The sequence below is a fragment of the Barbus barbus genome (genome assembly GCF_936440315.1).
Source record: "Barbus barbus genome assembly, chromosome: 28".
NCBI lineage: Eukaryota > Metazoa > Chordata > Actinopteri > Cypriniformes > Cyprinidae > Barbus > Barbus barbus.
The window spans coordinates 9,386,770-9,406,462 of NC_136756.1; the positions used below are offsets into that span (position 1 = coordinate 9,386,770).

The 19,693-nt window shown below is 37.8% G+C and overlaps 2 protein-coding genes across 14 annotated transcripts in view; both read left to right on the forward strand.

The window, feature by feature from the left end:
* LOC306848765 (ubiquitin-associated protein 2-like) overlaps positions 1 to 10,365 on the forward strand; it is a 28,666-nt gene extending 18,301 nt beyond the window's left edge. For 5 of the 12 annotated variants that reach the window (XM_079383518.1, XM_079383520.1, XM_079383517.1 and 2 more), the window contains exons 14-27: positions 3,058 to 3,245; positions 4,040 to 4,184; positions 4,654 to 4,693; positions 4,803 to 4,938; positions 5,036 to 5,093; positions 5,216 to 5,387; positions 5,511 to 5,602; positions 5,721 to 5,771; positions 6,440 to 6,515; positions 6,743 to 6,982; positions 7,428 to 7,532; positions 8,361 to 8,422; positions 9,331 to 9,519; positions 9,677 to 10,365. In XM_079383518.1, the coding sequence (XP_079239644.1) occupies positions 3,058 to 3,245; positions 4,040 to 4,184; positions 4,654 to 4,693; positions 4,803 to 4,938; positions 5,036 to 5,093; positions 5,216 to 5,387; positions 5,511 to 5,602; positions 5,721 to 5,771; positions 6,440 to 6,515; positions 6,743 to 6,982; positions 7,428 to 7,532; positions 8,361 to 8,422; positions 9,331 to 9,519; positions 9,677 to 9,757 (1,635 nt within the window). In that variant the 3' untranslated portion in view covers positions 9,758 to 10,365. Of the gene's footprint in view, positions 1 to 3,057; positions 3,246 to 4,039; positions 4,185 to 4,653; positions 4,694 to 4,802; positions 4,939 to 5,035; positions 5,094 to 5,215; positions 5,388 to 5,510; positions 5,603 to 5,720; positions 5,772 to 6,439; positions 6,516 to 6,628; positions 6,983 to 7,427; positions 7,533 to 8,360; positions 8,423 to 9,330; positions 9,520 to 9,676 lie in introns of all 12 variants that reach the window. The other 7 variants (XM_079383514.1, XM_079383510.1, XM_079383516.1 and 4 more) reach the window with 2 other exon arrangements.
* Positions 10,366 to 16,655: 6,290 nt separating this feature from the next.
* LOC306848767 (proprotein convertase subtilisin/kexin type 5-like) overlaps positions 16,656 to 19,693 on the forward strand; it is a 40,405-nt gene continuing 37,367 nt past the window's right edge. Inside the window, exons 1-2 of one of the 2 annotated variants that reach the window (XM_079383527.1) lie at positions 16,656 to 17,177; positions 18,731 to 18,835. In XM_079383527.1, coding sequence (XP_079239653.1) covers positions 17,007 to 17,177; positions 18,731 to 18,835 — 276 coding nt within the window. In that variant the 5' untranslated portion in view covers positions 16,656 to 17,006. The remainder of the gene's footprint in view (positions 17,178 to 18,730; positions 18,836 to 19,693) is intronic. The other variant, XM_079383528.1, reaches the window with a different exon arrangement.

Below are 19,693 nucleotides of genomic sequence, written 5' to 3' on the forward strand. Positions count from 1 at the left end.
AAATGCCATGCTTATCAGAGACACAGAGGCTACTACACACTAGATTAACTGTGACCGAGGAACCAAACAGCGATCCTTTATTTCTACCAGAGAAATGACTGAAGTCGATAGTGTGGGACCATTTTGGATACGCCAAGAATGACCAGGGCATCATTTAAATATTGCCGTAAAAATGGCCGTTAAAGAGTAAACATAAGGGATAGTGCTCGACTAGCCAACCTGGGGGCTGTTCCATAAACCAAGATTAGAGTATAAGCCAGGCTTATTTCGGTTAGTCAGGCTTATTTTTGGTAGATTCGGTTTCATAAATCAAACTTAAAAAAGTTCAAACTCAGTTACCCCGGCAACTTATGCTGGCAAACTAACCTGGTCCGGAGCAGGCTAACTGTCAGGCTAAGCTGAGCTCCTCTAACACTGACCAATAGGAACGCATCCATATTACCACTGACTCTCTCACATACAGTCAGTTTAATTTATCGGTCCAAAAATAAAAGTATACAGAAAATACACCTTAAATAAATAAAAAATAGGCTACAACCAACTGTATTTAATGTATTGTGCCCAAAATGTAGGCGAATGACATTTTAACATAGTTGCTACTTGTGCATGCAGTTGATTAACAGTTTCTAGCCATGCAGCCTTTCTCTCTGAATTTATGACAGCTGTACCTTTTATGGTTATTAGAACATTAAAACATTACAATCTAAAATGTCTCTTTAAAGCATTAAAGCATAAAAACACAATCAAAAGTTAAAATCACTGAATTAAAAATGTAAATTTATAATAGAAATCAGAGTACATTTTAACTGATAAGAGGAACACACATTTAACTCATTTGAGCTAGTGATTAACAGTTGCTGCTATCATAAAAATACACTTATATGTAGTAAAATTCTATGTGTCACATTTAATGTCCAACAACAAATATTTTAGCAGGATGTATATTTTATTCAGAATTCTTGCGCTAGTATTCTATTCTGCTCCGTCTGTGTAGCGCGCATGCGCGCCGCAGCGCTCGTTCTCTCGCATAAGCCTCGCCCACTCCTGACAGCTAAATGGATATATTTGCATGGCTTTCTGACATTTACAGATGTAAAAAATATACCTGTGACGTATCAGTTATGCACTGAGGAAAACACAATGTTTCAAATGCGTTAAACAGCACAAATATTCGCTGTTTGCTACGGTGGATCGATTTGATCCATGATCGACATTAAGGGCTGCTTCAGAATAAGCGTGTACGTCACATTATCCTGACTCACTGAACCTGGATAGCATTAGTCAGATTGCGTGAACTTGAATTGCCGTTTATGGAACCGCTTTAGTCCCGATTGATTTGTTAGGTTATTTCAAGTCAGGTTTTGGACTTTAATCCCCGCTTTTCTTAGCGTCTTTTATGGAACAGCCCCCTGTTCTCACTGTGCAATAAACAATTTTAATGCACGACGTGAAGGCAAGGACCACCTGATGCGAAGTTCGCGAGCTCTAGCATTCTGCCCGCCTCAGAGATGAAATAGTGTAGTCAGAGAGAGAGAGGTGACAGTTGCGTGTGTGAATAAGCCTACCTGAATCTGCACGTCACTACAAACAATGAAGATTTGAGTTTAGTTATTTAAGTCATTTTACCCCCTCTTTGCCGATTAATATCATTTAGCGATCCAGTATCTAAGCTATTTTATTAATAAAAGTCGCTGGGCAGCATTGACAAGTTTCTGTCCTCCTAAATGTTTGTGTGGGCAGCTTGAGCTTACAAACCAAAATAATAGACATGATTTTTTTCAGGCCATATGTAAAATCAGATGAATAAAGATTATTAAAATGTATGGATGACAGTTGATTAAAATAATAGTTTAGTTTATTCCCCTCATTAGTAACAGTGTCCTCTGTGGGATAAATAAAATTAATATTAGTCTTATATTAATAATACTTAATTAACGTTGTGATTTATCAATAAATAACACTTTAATATCTAAAGAGTGTTTGTGTTTTATGTTGTGAAATGAATAAATGCATAATAATAGTGAAACCGCGAAATCCGTTTTCATGGCAACCCTTCAAAATAAAAGTTTGGTATAACATGAATAAACTGACAAATATTTTACTATTTAGCAGTCTTAAGACTCAATGTAACAACAATCCTATTTCTAATATTAATAAAACTTTTGGTAACACTTTATTTTAAGGTGTTCTTGTTACATGTTACATGTATTTATTATTATAATAATTAATTATGAGTAAATACATGCAAGTAACCCTAAGCCAAACCCTTATCCTAACCATATAAGTAGGCCTATGTGTAGTTAAATATTACTCGGTACTTAAAGGTATAATTACACTGTAACAAGGGCGCCTTAAAATAAAGTGTAGCCAAACCTTTTTTTTTTAAAGGAATAATCACGTTTTTAATACTAAACCTCTTTTTGCAGCACTTTGTTTGCCAAAAAATAAAAGGGTTTAATTTTCTTTTGATTAGGATAAATGAATGTTTTATGCCTTCATTTGATTACTAGAAAAATTAAGATTTTTTTTATAGGGCCCTATTATTGTTTAAAAAAACGAATCCGTTTAAAATACAGGCCTGTGGCTCATAATTTTATTTGTAAACTGATGTTTACGGTTAATTTTTTATAAATATCAATAGCAATTGTATTAAAACTATATTCACTGAATGTAATAAAAAAATTGAGAATTGAATCTTGTATGGTGAGAGGCATTTTGTTTGACAAAAAATTTAAGGAGTTAATTCAACCATTTTGGCTGTTTTAAATCATAAAACACAAAATCGAGAAAAATTTAAACGGTCAAAACAGCTCTGGAAATGTACGTAAGGCATTATTACTTTTGTTAAAATTGTAGGAAATTATTAATTGTTTAGACATACTTTTTGATTTATTAAAATGTAATTAAACCATAAAAAAAAAAAAAAGAATCCAGAAAAATTAAAACAAGCACAGTATAATGGAGAAAAATAAAACGAGTTTCATAGCGACCTGTTTACCTCATTTGTATTAGTCTAATGACTTTTTGAAACAACTAAATATGTGTTTTGTTTGCCAGATCCCCTCTTCAGCAGTAGAGATGCCAGGCTCTGCTGATGTGTCCGGGCTGAATGTGCAGTTTGGCGCACTGGATTTTGGATCTGAATCCACTGTGGAGAATCTCAACCAATCAGAAAGTAGCTTCCAGGAACCTGTGGCAGCTCCTCAAACCCAGAGCAGCCTGTACTCCAAATCCACTGCCATCAGGTCTGTCTATCCACCGGTGTCTTTCGCTTATGCATGTTTACAAGATCTTTTGGATATTTCACCCAAAAATAAAAATTATTTGCTCACTCACGTCAGTTCAAATGTTTTCTGAAGAGGCATGACTGCTTTATATGATGAACAGATTTAATTTAGGCCTTTATACACATAAACATTGATCAACGTACACACCAAATATGGTGAACAAGGCTTAAACTTGCATGCTTAACTAGGTTTGGGTATCAAGAACCGTTTCCTAGAACTGGGGATTTGATAAGACACATGCATTTCAAATCTGCGTTCACATTGTAATGTGATTTTCAAACCATTTAAGAGCAAGAAGGGAAAGAACTTGTGTACCGTTTCTCGTGCCCTGCACACATCTGAAGCACGAGCACAGAGAACCATGATCCCGGTGCAGTTTCCCAGCCTGTGTCCATTTTTGAACCGATCTGTGCATTTCCACTACAGTGAGAAGTCAGTTCCATCCCAGAGCTACCTTTTTTCACATCTTGTGACCAATATGCACAAAATGATGTCAGTATATCCTCGTAAACTCAGATTATGTATAAATCTCAATTTAAAAAAAAAATGGACCCTTATGACTGGTTTTGAATATAAATGAAAGGGTAAATGATGAAAGAAATTTTGGGAGGAATATATTCCTTAACATTGTGTAAATACAATGTCACGGTTTGTTTGAAATCAACGTTGGCACAAATACTATTGATAAAACCCAGAACATTCCACAAACAAATGACTTTAATGCATTTCTAATCTTATTTTTCTTGTTTTAGTGAGTCTCTAGGTGGCTTGCCTCAAGCAGTAATGGAGTCCAGTTACCCATCAGCCTCTCTTGTTTTACCGAGCGCTACTGCCCCTCCTGTTTTGGCTCCATCCTCAGCTAGCAGAGTGGAGTCATCCGTCACCACCCCTCTCAGTGTATGACCAAAATTCATCTCATTTACCATTTCACAGACAAAATGCAGCCATTTCTTCTGGAATTCTCACAATCACTTAGTTGCAGATTTTGTTCCTATTCAAGTTGGCTACTTTGACCAACAGTAAGCTGTTTGCTTTGAAAGTGATTTCTGTGTGAGTGGTGCTTCATGCATACCGAAGCTCTTAACGTTGACCCTTTTTCGCCTGCACCTTAATTAGGTTAGCTTGGTCCAAACTGTCCAGAATCCAGAGCTGAACTGATTTTGTTCAGGGTTCCTATGTTTATTGGAAATACCTGGAAATATCAAGAAATTTGATATTTCTCGTCTTTGGGTTTTCATTGCCAATAGTGATTATAATAACTTTCATTTTTATTTTATTATAAATGTATTATTTTTTTAATTTTCATCCCTATAAATAGTTTTTTTGTATAATGGTCTAACAGCTGAATGTTTTTTTTCACACACAGAATGGATTACGTGAAATGAGGACATCCAGCGCACAGGAAGGTAAATGAGTTCTGTGTTAACAGGCTTGCCATTTGTACCTGTACTTTCTTTGCTAGGTGAATTTGTAGCATTGGCCACGCATTACATTTTTGATCTGATGTATCTGCAGCTGCTCCATCCAGCACCCCTCAGCCCGTATCCACAGCCCTGTCCACGGAGATTAGCATGTCCTCTTCATCACTCTCATCTTCCTCCTCTTCAACAGCAGCGCCTGTCCTGAGCACAGCTCTTCCATCACTTAGCAGGTATGACTGACCACCCCTTTCAAATGAAATATTCATGAGAAGCAATCATGAGCAGTCTCCCTATGCTCTTATCGTTGCTTTTTTTTTTTTTTCTCAGTCACGTGAGCAGCATTAACTCTCCTGGATCTTCTGCACCCACCAGCTCTTCCCTGAGCGTAAGTGGCACGTGAGGCTCCTCCCATTTCCAGTTTCTCTTCTCAGCTTCCTGATTTCAGATTTATATTAGGGATAAGTGTGACTGGAGCAGTTTTAAATTGAATTGAAATGCTTCCTTCAGACACAAATAGGCACTGAGGTGAACGTGAGCCTTTCCACGTACTCTGGCTCTGTGCCGAGCGTCTCCAGCTTGGCGGTCAACTCAAATGGCCTGAGCGCTAACGGCGCATCCGCTCCCTCTGCTGTCCGTTCTGCACCGCTTCTGACCAACATCACACCCTCCAACACCTCTGGTCAGTCGCAAAACATTCACTGCATGATTATAGTGATGCAGAAGAGTTGGCAGGATTTTTTATCATAATTGTCAATCTGTAAATAGAGTTTTCTTGTTTCCAATTTTTTTTCTATATCTTCAGGTAAAGCTCCTCCTAACCTGGCTCAAGGAGTACCGCCGCTGCTGGCCAGTCAGTATATCATGGGTCCTGGTGGCCTCCTTCCTGCTTACCCGGTTAGTGTATGGATGATCTGCTCTCAGATAGAGGAAGCCAAATTTTTATATACACTCACACTTTATTTAGATTGTCTTGTACACGTTCTGATCTCTCTATGCCTTCTCATCCTTAAAGCCAATCTATGGATATGAGGACCTACAGATGATGCAGTCCCGCCTGCCCATGGTAACCATTTCATAGTCAACTGCTTGTTTTCACACTCTTTTGACAATGCATTTCCTAAAATAAGTTCTGCTCAGTATGACTGCACATTTTGGGGAATAAAAATACAATTGCTGCTTTTCTGATTGAAGATCTTTTTCTAACCTCCAAGTTCGCTGTGCTTGTTTGTGCTGCACAATTTGGGCAAAAATTGATTTATATCAATATGACTAAAATAACTTATAGTAGTAGTAGTATTGCTAAATAAAACACTATAAAATAATAAATATTAATATTGTAACATTTACTTAGATATTTCACTGTAAAAAAAAAAAGTTTTTTACGGTACAACTGTAAAATTATATCTGTCAAATGATATTCAAACATTAAACCAAGCATTTATGGCGGAACCCAGCAGCGAGCCGTTAAAGCTTCTCTTTGGATGACAGCAGCTGTTTTGAAAGAGCCTTTTTTAATTACAAGTACAGGAAGATTGCATGTTGTGTTCCCTAATGCTTGTTTATAACTCAAACTCAAGCACATGCAGAGATTTCATGTGGAGGAGCTTTTACTGTGATGTTAATATGATAAATTAACTAAATGATGTCAGTTTTTATTTTTGGATGATCTGTCCCTTGATGTTTATTTCTCGTATATTAATCGAGTTGTTTTTCGGTCACTTTTCTATGTAGGATTATTATGGCATGACTTTCCCTGGTACAGCGCTAGCTGGCAGAGATGGAGGATTAGCCAACAATCCCTACTCGGGTAAGCAGCCATCATTGTTATTAAGGGACAAAGATTGTTACGCTTGTGCAAATAGGACAATCCAGTACTTATTCAGTCTAAAAAGACTGTTCTGTATTGTCTTGCTTGTACAGGTGAGCCTACAAAATTTGGCCGCAGCGACTCAAACTCCCCAGCCCCTGCCACCAGTCTCTCCTCAGTGCCCCCCTCACAGTCTCAACAAAGTGCTGTCCCCCCTCATAATCAAGGGCCGCAGAACCCAGGTCAAGCCCAGCAAGGTCAGACCCAGGCCTTCCTCAACCCCCCTCTGCCTCCAGGTTATGGCTACACCAGCCTGCCCTACTACCCCGGGGTGCCGGGAATGCCCAGTGCCTTCCAGTATGGCCCCACTGTCTTCATGCCTCCAGCGTCCACAAAGCAGCACAACATGGGCCCATCCAGCCAGTACCAACACCAGGCCGGATACAGCCAGCACACGTATGGCCCAGGTACATAAAATGTAACTTTTGCATAAAATGCATGTAGACATCAGTTGCCATTTGTAGATTTTTAAATGTTTTATACTTTTTTTTTTTTTTTTTTTTTTTTTTTTTTTTGTGGAAGGTAAAATGTATAATGCAATACAATGATGATTAAAAGATAAACAAACATTTCTCAAAAGCCTTATGGATCATATTTGATGGTGAACATTTTTAGAATTATACTAAAAGGATTTTTATTTGCTGTAAGTATAAACTAGACAGAAGGATAATCGGGTGACAGAATGCATATAGTAGATTGTGTACAGGATCTTCAGTAAAATTGATGATCAGAATTGAGTAATTAGAGATCTTTGAAGTAGTAAATAATACTGTAGGGTTTTGAGGGTCCTGAAATGTGAATCATTGGGGCTGTAAAATGGACTTGCTTATTTGAAATCTCTTTTCTCCTAAGGTTATGATGAGTTGTCCCAGGCTCATGCTGGAGATTACGGGAAAGGAGGATATGGAGGAAGCTCCCAGTCCCAGGCCAAAGCAGTCAGCAACAGCTCTGGAAAAGGTACATTTTGCCCTCAATTTATCAATTGCCCTCAGACGTTGTTGTTGTGTTTAGGGCTGCAACTAGCAATCATTTTGATAATCAATTAATTATCATCGAATTATCTTCGACACACCTGATGATGAAAATTGTCTCACGGACAGCCAAAGTATTTTTTTGGGCTTTACAGATGAGGGTACAACACTAAAATGGCAGTTATGTGCTGAAGAAACCATGACTCAGAATCATTAAACACACATCTGTAAAATGCATTCATAGAAATATATTCAAAAAAATGGAAATTACTGCTGTGGAAATGACTGAAGTGTGACTCCTGATTGTTTTCCATGTACAGCATGGAAATGCGATTTGATAATCAGTTTTGATTGGTTGTTGCAGCCCGGCTTGATTCACTAGGATATGGAGTGCTGTTGGAATAAGTCAGGAAACCTGGAAAGAAGCCTTTTTTTTCTTTCTTTCTTTCTTTTTCCCCCCTCTCCTGTGGTGTAGTTTGGTTATAGTATAAAAAGCTTTTTACAACTTTGGATTGTATTTAGTATTCAAAATTCATAGGTTTTTAATTTGTGAAGATTATCATGATTAACAAAATGTGTAATCACAAATCTTGTTCATCACAGAGCTTATTTTCTGCAATAAACCCAATATGATTTTCCACTGGCTTTTGGGTTTTGTCGAGGGAACTAAGCTCATGCTAACTTCTGGTTATCTCTGCAGTGCTCTGGAAAAAGCTTACTGATCAGACTCTATTCAACACATCTGCGATCTCTGAACAGTTATTAAAGTCAAATTTAAGATTACTTGAATTGAACATTTGAAACCTTTTCTTAGCACCAGGACTGTCTGGATCTGCCAGTTCAGAGCTCACTGGAACAGTGTACAGCAAGACCCAGGTGAGCTTCACATTTCTGCTCATTTCTACTTAATTATTTTTATTTTTTGGTTTACTTTATCCTTCTTGCACCAAAACAGTCAATATTTAGTTTTACCCTCTCAGTATCTCTTCATATCTACCTTATTTTTCAACGCTGCATAAGCTATTTCCTGTGAATGTGCCAGACTCCCCATTTGTTAGCGTCTGTAGGTAAATAACCAGAAGAATAACAAATTATAGATTACTGTTGATTGTCGATACTGTACTTTTGAGACTTATCTTGCTTATGATTGGCAAACTTCTTTGCTTCTGAAGTTCATATGCGGTCGCTTTCATGTGCACATAGTTGTGATGTCAACCAAAGCCAGTTATTAGGAAGACTGCATATAAAGCATAACCAAAAGACCAAGAACAAATGAAGCACAGTTTGAATTCAGTCAGTCATCACAATAGCATTAAAAGTTTTTCTCAACTGCCACTAGGGGGCAAATTGCAACAGACATTTCCAGAGGTCACAGACAGTGAAATAGCAGCTTATGTCTTAGATTAACTCACTGTGGTTTACAAACACGAGGAAAACCCAATCGGCTTAAATGCTCTCAAATGGTTTTAACTTTGATCCCAGCTTTTGAACTAGGGCATTGATTATTATTTAGGCTGATAATTTATTATTGTTATTATTTTGGCCTTTGAGGTATTTGAGGTTTACTTGTTAGCAGACCCCAATTTAAAATAAATATATGTATGTGTGGGTGTTATTTATTTTAGTTATTTTTGCTATTGTTATAAATGCTATATAAAAGTTAACATTTTAAAATTGAATTAATATTTAAAACAATATTAATTTAACTTAATAGTAAATGGTTCTTTCAAGGCTATTTATTTATCGAATTTGTTAATCTTGTTTCTCTTCTCTGACCCTTCTAGTCATTTGACAAGCAGGGTTTCCCCACAGCAGCCGGCCCTGCGTTCAGCCTGCCCTCAGCTCTGGGAGGAACCGGCCCGCTTAACCCCGCAGGTGCCCCTGGATACGCCCCCGCACCCTTCCTTCATATCCTGCCTCATCAGCAGCCCCCCTCACAGTTACTGCACCACCACATGGCTCAAGATACACAGGTACATCACGTCTACAACTATTTAGAATCAACATTATTCTTACATTACAATAGGTTTCTCATTAGTAAAGGTTTCTCAGCTAAATGTTTGATAATGTTAATAATTTGCATATTAAATATGATTCAGGGTTAATGTTGATTCTTTTTGTCATCTGCAGGGCCAGCGCAGTCAGTCCAACAGCATGCAGAAGAATCAGGGCAAATCCAACTATAGCAGCTCTCCATACTGGGCTAACTGAACGCGCTGTTTGTACTGTTACCCACATAAACGCCTGAATCTGTGTGTCTGCACTGTCCTGCCTCTAACATAAAATGCACACAAACACCCGCCGTATTGGTCCTTCACCGTCCCCCTCCTCCAATGTTCTCCTCTGCTTTTTTCCGTTTTTGTTTTTTCCTTCTCTGAATTAGGTTTTTCATGTAAGATATTTATGTAAGTATTTATATATACTGTAAATGTTACGAAGCCGAACATAAGATGTGGTCGCTCCATTTTATTTTTTTTAAGGACTTTTTTTCCCCTTTTTCTTTTTTTTGTTTACTTTTTAAAAACTGCAGAGATGTAGCAAAAAATAAAAGGAAAAGCATTTTGAGGAAAACTACAGAGACACTGCAATGAGAGCAAGAGCACTGATGGTGGAGGAGGGTGAACTGGGGTTTCATCCATTCAGACGTCTTTTGAGGGGCTTCACAAGCATCCAGAGCGCACCATTCTTGACTCTTTTCCTCTATGGATTGTTCTCCCATACAATGGTTCTGGTATTAATTTCTGTCACCTGAAAGGAAAAACAGCCCATACATTTTATATTTTACTCTTGTTGCCCTCTGAATAAAGGTTCTGAGCTATTCACCTTGTTGTGTGTGTCTTTTATTTGCTGTGCTAGTTTTTAGATTAAAATGTTACAGTGGAATTTAAGTATGGGATTGCTTGGTTTTACCAATGTTGCTGTAATTTTAAATGAAAAAGTATTTTTTTACGTTTGTAAACATTCTTGAAATATGCTGTTTGATTGCAAGTTTGAACTTTGCTAATTTTCTCAGTTTACTGCTATTACCTTATTATAATCTTAAAACTATTCAAATGATTTTTGCCGTTTTAGTGTAAAAAAAAGTTTTTCCATGAATACAGTTTCTAAATTTAATTTGTGCATTTATTTTTTTTTAATCCATGAAAAAAAGATAAAATTCTACATGGTTTCATATTTGTTGTATTATGAACTGCTATTATGACGGTAGAAAAGCAGCATGAAAAAGTACACTCTATTTATGTCCGTTCGTGTGTGTGTGTATATATATATGTATATAAAACGTCTGATGTAGAACTATTCAAGTACTTTTTACACCTGTTTTGTGTCCTGGATTGTGAAAAGATCAAACAGGCATTGAGGTTAAAGTGATTTAGTACATCTCGCCAAAATCTCTTTAATAGATGCAGGTTTGAATGAGCTTAGGTAGGTACTTTATCTCATCTAAGCTGGTTCTGTTTGGTGGTGTGTCACGTTCTCAAACGCTCTCTAATAAAGCTGCATTTCATCTGCCACAGGTATGATGAATGCATGGCATTCAGTATAAAGCAGAGCTTCTCAACTTGTCTCCAAATCTCTCCATTGTCCAACACAATGTTTGAGGCCCCCATATTGGCTAAATATATTTTTTGTATTTTTGCTGTAATGACAATTCTGCTTATTATTAATAGAAAGTGGGAGTGTTGATTCATTGAACGTGATTACATCTTGTTTTTGTTTTTTATAGCAGTTTGATCGAAACGAGGAGAGATTTGTGTTTCAGTGCTGATGGTGTCTGTCACCGCAGGGCTAACATGGTTATGAACACTAGAGGACGCCAGCATCAATGTTAGTGTTATGAAGCGGTAAGCCATAACCTAGTTTTTAACTGCGCTTAATGTTACTGTCAAGTGTGAAATAACAACACAGTATAGTTCACTGTATTATATTAGTATGCTATGTATAACTATGTAAACACAATATGTTCAGAAAAGTTGAGTAAGGACACATAATTAAGCGATATATAACGGGTTGTGCTATATTACGAGTAAAGACTGTTGTCGGGTCCATACATTGTGCAGAGGACTGACAATATTAACAATAGGCCTACAGCACAGCCTCAATGTTCTTACAAAACATTTACTGCATAATAAAAATATCAAGAACACAAATGATCATTTAAGCATTGTTTTTAAGCAAATTAATTACGTGGTATCCTTCCAATTGGAGATATAGGCTAATCTCTGCAATATATGTTACTTTATTGGAATGCTGCATTGACCAATCAGAAACCAGGATTGGAACTACAGTACACATTTCTGTAACATCTTATATTACTTTTTAGGTTGATAGGCTAGAGGGTGAGTAAATGATTTGATAAATAGTTTTTGAGTGAACTGTTCCTTTAAATTATGTAAAACAGTACAGTAATGAACTGTTGTTCTTCATCATACAATGACCTTCTGAAGATGATGCAGTCTTCATGGCACACACTATTGTATATTTTCATTCATTTCAACACATATAGAGCTGGCCTGCAGTGTTAATTACTCTGATGCAGTGAGGCTTTGCATTAATTGATGCAGTGTTTGCATTAATTTACTTTGCTATAGCATAAGATTGTCTGTCAGCTGAATAGCTGGCTGGCTCCGAATAATGTAGTCTCTGTGTGTGTGTGTGTGTGTGTGTGTGTGTGTGTGTGTGTGTGTGTGCGCATATAGAGGGAAAATGTTTCTAAGAATGAAGTTGTGTGTCATCCACGCTCTGATTTGCTGAGAATAACAATGATCTCCTGCCAGTGAGACCAGTGAGGGGCTCCCACGTTGCCGTCAGGGCCACAGAGCCCTTTTTGTATTGCTGCTGTGTGTTTTCTGGCTGCCTGTCTCTCTTGCATATGCAGGTCAATGGGCCCAGCCTGTGTGATGTTTGACTACTGTCTCTTTCATTTCCATCAGCATTTAGCACGTAAAATCCTCCCTGCGAAAAAATCAATTTAGAGAAGCTATCAAGTAATATAGTCTTGACTGCATCAACCAGTCAAATCATTTTATATGCTGCTGCCCTACTTCTCTTATTGCATTTGGTGAGCAAGTGCACAAATGAATAAATGGGCTTCATGCATTAGCCATTGAACTCTTTGTTAGGTGGTCTGAGGAGCTACACAGTGTCCGACCGTGTGAAAATTATTCAGTGACATTAAAGAGGGCATTTGGAAAGAATTAAAAATTTTAAATCATTTTTGTCTGTAAATTTCCGTTGAAGTTTGTCTTATTTGTGTGGGATAATAAAGGGATGGGATATTTACCCTGACAGTTCTGTCATTGTTTACTCACCTTTATATTGTTCAAAACCTGTAAGAAAACAGATATTTTGAACTATGTTTAAACTGTTTTGTCCACATTATGAAAGTCAGTGGGGTCCGAAACATGGCCAAAAAAAAGAAAAAAAGAACTGAGACATTTTTTCCCCAAATATATCAAGTATATCATACTTGAGTATATCACACTTGTTTTGAAAGACAAAATTACAAGCAATTAACAACTTTTTAATTCTATTTAATTTTATTTATTTATTTTTTGGGTGAACTATCCTTTTAAAGGCATCTTAAATGTTAATAATAATGTATTTGCAATATATTTGTAATGTGTCAATCTAAAATGTAGTGATAAATAATGACAGTATGTCTTGTGTATGTACTCTATATAGACCTTATATATTATATATAGCTCTGCCTGTTGTCAGTGTTGCCAGGTCTGCAGCTTTCCCGCGAATTGGGCTTCTTTTACACTGTTGCATTGGGTTGTTTTTCACGTCATGGGTTAAAGCGACTCCAATAACATGATATTTAGCCACTCTAATACAAATTTGACCAGGGAACCAGTCTGATTAAAGGCTGGAATACACAGGATATTTGAACAGATTTTAAAACACTCATATTCTTGAGAGAAAACTAGGAATCATGCTAAACGACTGATTACCACACACTAACGGTGTGTGCACACCAAAAGCAAATCTAAATATTTTCGCAAGTAGATTACATACAAAGTCAATACAAAGATGCGAAAAGACACAAATTTGTGATGCATTTGCCTTTAGTTGAAAATTTTGAACTCAAACAGAGTTCATGAGTTATTTGGATGAAAGAATGGATGAAACGCATTTGTCCGTGTTTCACTCCGTTTCTAATCGTGCTCACAGAAAGCGCTCGAGAAACAGTATCTCTTTCACCGTGTTTTTTTTAGTTTCGAGCAAGAGACTGTACGGCATTCACGTTACATGATTTGACTTGAGTTTACGTAGAGCGGGTGACAGCGCACCGCATTAAAAGAAATTATCATTCATGTTTTCATAACCGCTGGCCAAACTCAAAAACAAAACTAAAATGAAAAATTTTTGAGAAAAAGGGGGCCCCCTGGTGTTTCGGGGCCCTACGCAGCTTGCGTATTCTGCATTTAGGGAGGATCGGCTCTGCTCAGAGTATTCATATCTTCACCAGTTGGAATTCTCAGACTACCACAATATTGTTATGAATATTCCCAAAATCACACCCTACACCCTCGCGGTCTTCCACACGTTCATGGCGTAATGTCGGGTAGAAGTCTGCTGTGGAGCTAGTCAGAAGTATGCATCAACAGTGCATAGCAGCCTCGCTCATGAGCACACTTTGGAAAGCTACAATGAAGAATGGAAAACCCTATGGTCTCATGGACTTAACAGACATGCATGTGCGGAGGCCATTGTATGTGTGCAAGACTGCAAGTGCACATGAAGTGTGCCATTTGGGACAAGGCCTATTCACTATATATGTGTACTCAACCCTGTATGAATTTGATAAATGCCATTCATAGATCAGTGGTGTGAATGCATTACTTGCGCTATTTATACAACATGCCATAGAATAGTGCATAAGTACGCAAATTGGGACTCACCTAATGTGTCTAAAATACTCCCCAGATATCAAGCATGCTTGATGTCCCCCAAATGGAAATTTGTCAACTGAAATCTGGACACATTCCCGCTAACTAACTTTGTGTTTGAAAATGCAGATGAAACTTATTTGGAAAAAAAATAAAATAACAATACTTTATTCTTTCTTCTTAGACCTCCCCCCATTCTTTTATTTTGACTGGCTTTTTGGGTTCAAGCCCTAATTAGGCGGGTCAGACTCCCCAAAGCCCCATAATTCGCACCCTGGGATAATAATTATCCAGTGATTTCCGCACATTACGTTTGTTTACTCAGCTCTGAAGAGGTGATAAATAAAGGCTTAATTGCAGCAGAAGGAATGCACGCTGGTAACTGTTCTCAGAGAAAGACACTTGAAGGGGGGCGACTCGGGCTCGCAGGGTAATGGCTGTCAAGCGGAATTTGCGCCCCCCGGTAGAGAAGCGACGCGCTGAATGGGGTTGCGCGCTACCTCCGTGAGCTGAGTACTTGATTCCGCTCTCAAATCTCCGCATGTTCCCTTCTTTTCTCCTCATTTCTCGGTGCTTTAAATTGCAATCCTGCTCTCGCACTCAATGGCGTGTTCACGGGGTGTTTTCGTCCCCTTTCATCTCGTTTATAAGGACCGTGAGATATTCTTGTCCGTCGTCTGTTGTCGATTTGACAGCGGCTCCATTCAAGGAGAAATTGGCAGTAATTAGCGCAATTATGCTGATTCTGTACTGCAAACGGAACAGAGCGCGGAGGGATAACCAAAACAAAGATCAATCAATCACGACGTGAATGAGAGCGACGCGTAACGCTCGCCACATAATGATGCCATCAAAAGTATGTCTAGTGACGAGCGGATGCGACTGTGAGAGGAATAATTATAAGCAGCCCACCACCTTAGATCTACAAGTCACAAGTTTATGGACAAAATGTTATGGACTCGAAGTAAACAACAAGGCACTCAAGAGCAAGTTAGTTCCAAATGCGCAGAAGAAATGACTGTCGGGTGATTCAGCTGTCATGCTGATATTCTGCAGGCCTGTGTTGTTGCTTTTAATAAAAACGTTTATGCAAAGTATTTAATATTTCAGATCAAATTCACTTTGTAAATTGTTTCTCCACCAATGAAAATAGTCCCAGAATAAGCCAAAGCATCAAGTGTTGCATGTCAGTAAGCAACGAGCTGGAACATACCGGCCCATATAACTACAACAACGACTTTAGTGTATAGGCTATATTATATTACATTATTAATATAATATAGCCTATACACTAAAGTCTGCTTTATGATTGGTTGTCAATGTTATCAGCTCCAAAAAAAAAAAAAAAAAATCATCCTGAAAGTGATTCCAGTTATTCCTCTGTGGTTAAAGCTTTGGTGTGGACTTCCCTATTCTCACATAATTAGAACGATTATTAAAACTTTATAGTTATCAATATTTATTTCGGTACCAATAAAGATAACTATATTAGCATCCACACAATAAAATTCTGTTCTGTTTAAGCACACACTGCAGTTATGTCTTTTAAATGCCTGAGCTCTTTAAAGTCAAGTTGATTCTGATTGGCTGTCAATGTTTTTATTGTTCATCAGCTGGAAGTGACGTGATATTGTTACTCTGTGTTGTATACATGCTTGTTGATGAAAAATAAAAGAGTTGCAACTTTCTATTTCTAAGAAAATTCTGAGAGAAAAGTCAGAGTTGCGAGATATAAACTCAGAATTCGAACTTTTTTCTCGGTATTCCAAATGTGCATCTTATAATTCTGATTTTTCTTCTGGTAATTCTGAGTTTACTCTACAGTTCTGACTTTTTCTTTTCAGAATTTTGAGTTTTCATCTCACAGTTCTGATTTTCTTTTCTGAAATCTGAGTTGAAATCTCACAATTTTGACTTTTTCCCAAAAAATTATTTGATCATAAACAAACTAGAAACTTCCAGTGCTGTTACATTAAATTTTAGCACTCCATGGCCAATAAATTTTGAGGATGAGAACAAACTGCTGTTAATACTGACTACACGACTGGCTATAAATATATAATAACCCAGAACAGTATACTTTGTCTAGCTTATTCTTCACAGAAGGCTCTGGGAATCTCATCTCTGTGATGAATGTGTGCTGAAGAAACGCGGTGTGTCTTTAAGACCCTGCGGAGCCCCGGTAACCCCACACGGCTCGTTGTCCGTACTCTCCCGACTCTCTGTAGTTATTTGAGGGAGGCGCTAGAGCCATATCTCCACTTTACAAAAAAAGGCAGAAGTAACGGCACTGTCTTGAGAGAACAAATCAAGCCAAAGCTGTGCAAACAGACTCTTGCGTCTCTCTCTCTCTCTCTCTCTCTCTCCGTGGCGTCGGAGTGCGCGGCCGATGCGCTGCAGACTGAAGCGTTCCGAGGCTCGTATCCTGCGCTCTCCCTCTGCTGAGTATATGTGGAGCTCAAGCGACACTTCTATGAGAATCCCCGCTGAACGGCGAGACGAAGTTTGGTTGTTTTCCTAAACCGGGGGTGCTGCGGAGAGTCAAGGCGAGAGAGAGATAGCGAAAGATGGTTTTGAACAGCCTCCCGTGCGTCTTGGTTTCGCTGTGCTTGGTTTTTTTCTCGTCTTCTCCGTGCAAAGCTCGGATTTACACCAACCACTGGGCTGTTCGGATAGCCGGCGGACCTGAGCAAGCGGTCCATATCGCTAGTAAATATGGGTACAGAAACCTGGGCCAGGTAAGTGAGTCCTGCACAAACATGTTTCGAAGCGTTTCACGTGTGTTATTACATCGTATTTGCTGTCCAGTGCTCTTTCCCCTCAGTTCAAGTGTGCTATCACTTTGATTTAAGTTCAAACGTCAAGGCTGGAAGCTTTACAGAGTTGTGTTTTATAATTCAGACTGATAAATGCACGTTTTCAAAACTTTAATCATCATTAATCTGCCTGAAGAATATCCAGTGCTTAGAGTAAAACCCAGTGAACAAACAGGTCTCCCAACAACAACAGGTGTTTTTGAAACTTTCCTGCGTGTTAGTGGATATATATCTGCTGTTTTCTGTTAGTTATGAATGCTAACAAATCATTTTTATGTGTACTTCTGTATTATAAAGTTATAAGGTAGAAACTGAAGTTATGAATTACATGTAGCTTCAGCAGGATTCATGTAACATTCACTGTAACATGCTTAAATTGTTACAGTCTAAAAGTGTTTCATGTGTTCAAATTAAGTACTTAAAATACTTGATATTAAAATGACATATAATGCAGCTGTTTTTACATTTTTCAAGCCAAGTTTTGTAGAACTAAAGAACTGCATTATATAGCATAAACCGCTTTCGTCTCAGTTTCATCTTCCTCTTGGGAGCAAGAAAGAGTCTTCATAATAATTTAGTTTAATCATATGTTTCGTTATCCACTTAGTGCTTTGGTGGTTAAAATGCTGGTGCATTTAAACAAATAATAGGTTAATGTAAGTTTATGGTGGAGCCTTAAAAAACTTTGCTCTGTGATTCAGATCTCAGATCTGCCATGTGGTTAAAAATTTCACGGCGACCGTGTTTAGTGTCTGGTCTGCTATCTTATCGCTCATCTGTGCTTATTGTGCCAGTCAAGATGTCCTTCCTCAACCACAAAGTTGTCACCTCCAAAGTCCCTTTTTATTAAAGTTTAAGTACTCCTGAACTTTGCAACTCATCAGACTCGTGTCGTCCTGTGGGAATCTATAGGATCCAGGAATGCGAGCCAGTTGTAGCCCATGTGTTTGTGTAAAATGCTCTTCATGAACCTTGAAGTTTCCTGCATCAAGTTCATTCTAAAGCAGTTTAAAAGCACCATAAGCCCATTTGATTGACTGTTTACTGGCAAAGCTTATCAATGACTTCAGGAGTCATTGTTTTTTATGGCAGACTTGTGCATCCCTATGGAGTACAGTAATCTGTGGAGAATGTGTCATGGCTGCCTGGTGTTATTGCACTTGTCAAATGAATCTGTTCAGTGGAAAGTGATACAGCCTCTTGAGTAACCAGTCTTCCAGTCAATGACATCCTAAATAATAAATGATGCACGCCGGTTTCAACATGCCTGCGGTGAATGTTGCTGTAGCTCTTTCCTATTTATTCATACCAATATTGTTACATATTAGACTTGCCTGCCCTGATATGCTTTTTTTAGTTACTTAGTACAGCAGCGTGGTTGGATTCTTGTTTTGCAACCTGTTATTTTGTGATGTGCTGGTGTAATGTAGTGATTATGATACAGTAAATGACAGTTTTGTGTGTTGTTCCTGTAGATTGGTGATCTGAAGGACTACTACCATTTCTTCCACAGCCGGACGATAAAAAGGTCGACGCTTTTCAGCAGAGGCACACACAGCTTCATCTCCATGGAGCCAAAGGTCAGGCTGTCACTATGACAACCCCACACCTGTGTGTTCTATGGTTTATATGGACTCCTGATCTTGCTCATTAATGACTAGAACTCACAGTGTATTCAAAACAACTGTTGCACAATGCAAAGCAAGTAAACCGTTCTGTCCATGAACATCGCTTTGTGTAATCGACAATTATCTAATCAGTAATTAAAATTGTCATCTTTTAATCACCGTGTCATTCATAACATTTGGTTGTCTGTCTTCTGTGGAACACAAAAAGAGATACTTGGCAGAATGTTCACGCTGTTCTTTTCCATACAACTGAACTGAATGGTGACCAGTCTGTAAAAATGACAAAGCACTTCTATAAAGCAAAAACTGAGCTTTCACCGTAGCTTTCAAATCTCATTCATATTTATATATTTAGAAATCTGGTATCTCAAGATGTATCTTCTAGTTTGACATCAGTGATGCCAAAATCTACTGTTGTCTTGTAACCGTTTGCGTTTTTTATTCGGCAGAGGACGGAAAATCATACAGGTTTGAAAAGACATTAGGGTGAATAATGACATAATATTAATTTCTGAGTGAACTATTCCTTTAAAAAATGAAATAGCCGATTCATGGATTTTTTTTAACCATATAATTTAAGTCAAACATGTATATTTCACCCCAATATTGAAAGGAAAATTAAGGTATGATATTATGCATAAGGAAATTTAATACTATATATTATTACAAATTTTTGCATAGTGACATTACCTTCTTTATAATTAAGCATATTTTCCTCCATAATTCTCATTTGTTATGAATAAAAAAAGTTTCTCGTTGTGTTCCAGTAGCCATCATTCATTTAAACTGGATGAATGTTAAAGAAAATAA